Raw genomic sequence first — 4,402 nt, forward strand, 5'->3', positions numbered from 1 at the left:
TAACCGTCCAGTCTTGATACCCAGGTGAGGTAGCTGCACATCGCTGTCTATTCTTTCCCATCCCCAGTGCAAGGCTTGTTCGGAGCAAAGGATCAACACATACGGATTACTCGGGTCCTCCGGCGTGTCTTCAGCATGATAGCAAGTGCCAAGAATGCTTTCGATATCTCTGCGTCGATTCTGCAGCGCAGGAGAGGCGATCACATGGATGCTCGCCTTCTCATCGTACGGTGAGAGTCGTGCTTCAACCAGGAAATGTCCACTACAGGCAAGCGCGTTTAATAGGTCCTGGCAATTCTCGTGCGCCATGTTCATGTTGTACTCGGTGGCGTTTTCGAACCGCTGGCTCAGAACTTTTGAGAAACGGAAGATCTTCCTTTGCCGTACACGGACAGAGTCCAAGATGGATTTGTATCGTTTGCCCATCTCGGCGCCACCGACGTCTTCTGGCCGCCTCACAAGCTCCTTCTCGAAGTAGGTCGTGAGTCGGTTTAGGGACCTGGACGTGAGAAACGAGAACTGCTCTGCAACCTCGACGTCTCCGCCTTCCAGGTGCCTACCGAGATGGTAGCAGAAGTTCCATTCCTGTTCCAGGATTTCGGCTTCCTTAAACGTATTCTTGTGGGCCATGAGCTTCAGGTCGAGCATCTTGAGATAGAATTGAAGAGCGTCAATAACAATGCCGTCGAAGTCTTCGTCAATGCAAGACGGCGGGTCCCAGCCGGGCTCCGGCCGCGCAACGACAAGATATGCCTCCTTGATCTTGACAGCAAGAGTGAGTAGTATGCGGAACTGTAGATTCATCTGCTCAGCCATCATCACGCCGTGCTGTGCTGGATCTTCCATATTGTTCGCATAAGAGAGCCGCATACGAATAATCTCTTGTATAAGCCGAGCAGGAAAGTTAATCAGGGCCAACAACTCTTCCGTGTAGGGAGGCAAATGGCGCTCAACGAAAGCCTGCACGTTCAAAATCAATGTGCCCTTGGCCTTGTTGATAACTCTGTTGACGCCCTCGAGTAGACTGTTGTCACCTTGGAGTGATTTGAGACTGTCTTCCTTCAATACGCGATCCATGAATGAGCTCTCGTCAAAGAAATGGCCATTCTGGTCCTCTGGAGAAACTGCACGAGGTTTCGTAAAGTCGAGCTCTACATTGCCAACCCACTGTTGCAGGACTCCAAGTTCGGTGTTGATGAGTTCTGTTGTGTTGTGCCAAGATACGACGACATCAGTGGCGTCCTTGTACGCAGCAGACGCAGCACCGGGCTGTGCTGCTTCTAAGGCCTGTTGAGTCGGATAGAGCCTCTCAACCTTCTCAATGCGGTTCAGCACCTGCTGTACCTGCTCGAGCGGTGATTTCCCAACCACCGCCTCCCCTTCGATCTCAAAAGCGATAATACGCTCGATAGTCTGTTTGACCTTGTTGCGGCCCTCCTCGATCAGCCGTCTCTGCATGGCCACACTGCGTCCGCAAGTCTTCGCTCTCACGCCTAACCAAATCTCTGTTTTCATAGTACCATCACCTTGCTGTCCCGAACCTCCGATAAGCCGCTTCTTCTCTTGCTTCACGACATCTCCCGTCAGCACATTGGCAAGCATCGCATGCCATTCTAGTCTTTCGCGATTGGCGGGTATCTTCAGCTCTTCTTGAGAGGACACCTGCTGTTCGTTTCCGAAGTATAACAGCGCGCCCTGACCATAGGGGTCATTCTCAACAAAACTTCCTAAGCCCGGTGACTCGTCTACTTCGCTCGATCCGTCGCTGTAATTCAGATTGGATCTGCGTGGTTCGGCGGAAAAGTCGTTATTCGGGGCGTACTCCCGCCGTATCCTCTGCACGTAGGCCTTCTCTTGCGCCCGGTATTCTGCGTTCGGATTGATCCTACCTCGGTGTCCAGAGCCTGCCCGAGACTTTTCGGGACTCCTGGCATATCGGTCAGGTCTTCGCGGCGGTGCGTAGACATCCGAACGTTGCCTCGTTGAGCTCGGCCGCATCGATTGCTGCTGGCTACTGTGAAGACTATTCATGGGCGCCTCGGTCGGCATGCTCGAGTATGGCATGGCATAAGGTAACCGCGCGCTCGTGCGCAACATGGATGTGGTAGGGACCCAGCCATACGATGACGAGCTTGTCAAGGGCGTGCCTCCATCTACGCTGCTGGTCTGGTCTGGCAGAAAGTGCCTGGCAGTGGCGCGGTCGGAATACATCTCGTGGCCCTCCAGTCCTTCACCGTAGTCCACCTCTTCGCCGGACGTGCCGGTGCCGGACGAGACAAAACTCTGCAGTACCGGCCTGCTCGGCCCCTCGCCACCGTATTCCATGATTGTTTCAGCCGAGGGTGGGTTGGGGACGATCAAGCTTGAGGCCTTCATAGAGGAGGGCGGACTCTTGCCTCGACTGCGCAGGCTGCTCGTGTTCCGATCGCACGATCGGCAGAGACTCTGGGGCAGTTCGCTGACACTACTCCACTCCGCACGAACGTCGTGATGATGATGATGATGATGATGATGATAAATTTATTCCGCCCGGCGCTAAGCACCTAAAGGGCACTGTTCTATTTACGTCACTAAGTGTGCATAGAAGGTTTCCCGGGCTCGTGCACATCCCTGGCTCGTGCACACTTTCACAACTCGTCATCAATGCACTTCCACACGCGATATCTCCACCGCCATGGCTCCTATAGATGAAGCGGTCTTATTTATAAAATCCTCTGGATCTGAAAATATATCTGAAGTAGCCAGAAAATTCAATGTCGATAGAAGCACCCTCAGCAAGCGCTTTCGCGGCAAGACGCGCTCCGCAGTCAATGGCTACCACATGCAGCAACTTCTCACGCACAAGCAAGAGTGCATGCTTGTGAAGCAGATTAATAGACTCTCTGAGTGGTGTCTCCCACCTACACCGTCAATGGTAAGAGCTTGGGCTGCTACCTTATGTGGAACTGAGCCCGGCAAAAACTGGTCTGTCGCTTTCCGAGCCAGACACAAGGATGAGCTTGACTGCAGATATCTCACCACCACAGACCTCGAGAGGCACAAAGCCGACTCAACGCACTCATACAGACAGTACTTCGCTGTATTGAAGCAAAAGATGATCCAATATGGCATACAGCCTCACAATTGCTACAACATGGACGAGAAAGGCTTCCTCATTGGCCACCTGCAGAAGGTCAAAAGGATCTTCCCGAAGTCTCTCATGTTGTGAAACTGGGTTCCTGCCCCTAAACACTGCAGCTGTTATCAGCTTATCATACGCTAGTGTTTCAGGTTGGCTACATATATACAGTCCTTACCTCCAGAATGTAGAGAACATATGGGAATGATCTTGCGTACGATGCTACTGATCAGAAATTGATCAACATCTCATGAAGACGCAGAAGCTTCTAGGCACCGGCCAAGATGGGGCCCGGCACTGGATTACCCTTATAGCGACCATATGTGCCGATGGCAGCTCGCTGTCGCCTGCTCTGATCTACAAAGCTGTCAGTGGTGATCTTCAGGACACTTGGCTTCAAGACTACAAGCCAGAAGAGCATCCTTGTTGGTTTGCAAGCTCACTTAATGGATGGACCAGTGATGAGCTTGGCTTGAGCTGGTTACAGAGTCTCTTCGATCCTCAGACTTCAGACAAGGCCAAGAGAGACTGGAGGCTGCTCATTCTCGACGGTTCACGGCTCTCATTGTACTCTGGACTTCCTCGAATGGTGTCATAAGCGCAGGATTCTGGTTGCTATCTATCCACCTCACTCGACTCATAGACTGCAGCCTCTGGATGTCAGTTTGTTCAGACCACTCGCCGCCTATTACAGCCAAGCCTTGGACGCTCACACCAGACAGTCGCTTGGCCTGTCAAGCGTGAGTAAGCGAGACTTCTTCACCATCTTCTACCCAGCGTTCGACAAGGCCTTCACAGAAAAGAATATCCGGTCGGCTTGGCGCAAGACTGGCATAGAGCCATGGGATCCGGCTCAGGTGCTAAATGTCTTCGACAAGGAGGAAGGGAAGGTCTTGGATGGTTCACCAGCCTCAGCGGCCTCCGAGAGCCTCGGAAGTAGCTGCTTCGACTCCCCGGGAGCTACAAGGAAGATGAGGAGGATTGTGAGTCGAAGTGTGACTGCCGACGGCGCCAGAAAAGACAGGACGATTAGACTGCTCGGCGATGCCTACCTGGGAGCTTCTGCCAGAGCCAAGTTGGCAGAAGAGCGCGAGGAAGGCCTTCTTCGGTCTATCGACTCGGAAAAGAAGAAGAGGAAATGCGGTAGCGCATTCACCGAGCAACTCAGAGCAGATGAAGGCCTTGGTGTGCTGTTCTTTAGCCCTTCCAAGGTAGTCCGAGCTAGGGAGCTTGCAGCAGCTCAGGAGTTCGCCAAAGATGACCAGGCGCTCGATCGACTGCTCC

At 53.0% G+C, this 4,402-nt stretch overlaps 1 protein-coding gene across 1 annotated transcript; it reads right to left on the reverse strand.

Moving 5' to 3' along the window:
* WHR41_09543 (uncharacterized protein) lies at window positions 1-2,325 on the reverse strand (the record flags this gene model as incomplete). The annotated part of the gene is made up of 1 exon (XM_069378146.1): window positions 1-2,325. A coding segment is annotated over one exon (2,325 nt), but the record flags the coding sequence as incomplete, so codon positions are not given.
* Window positions 2,326-4,402: the final 2,077 nt, after the last annotated feature.

This window comes from Cladosporium halotolerans, assembly GCF_011745625.1.
Source record: "Cladosporium halotolerans strain TM138-S3 chromosome Unknown Sca88, whole genome shotgun sequence".
NCBI classification, from domain to species: Eukaryota; Fungi; Ascomycota; class Dothideomycetes; order Cladosporiales; family Cladosporiaceae; genus Cladosporium; species Cladosporium halotolerans.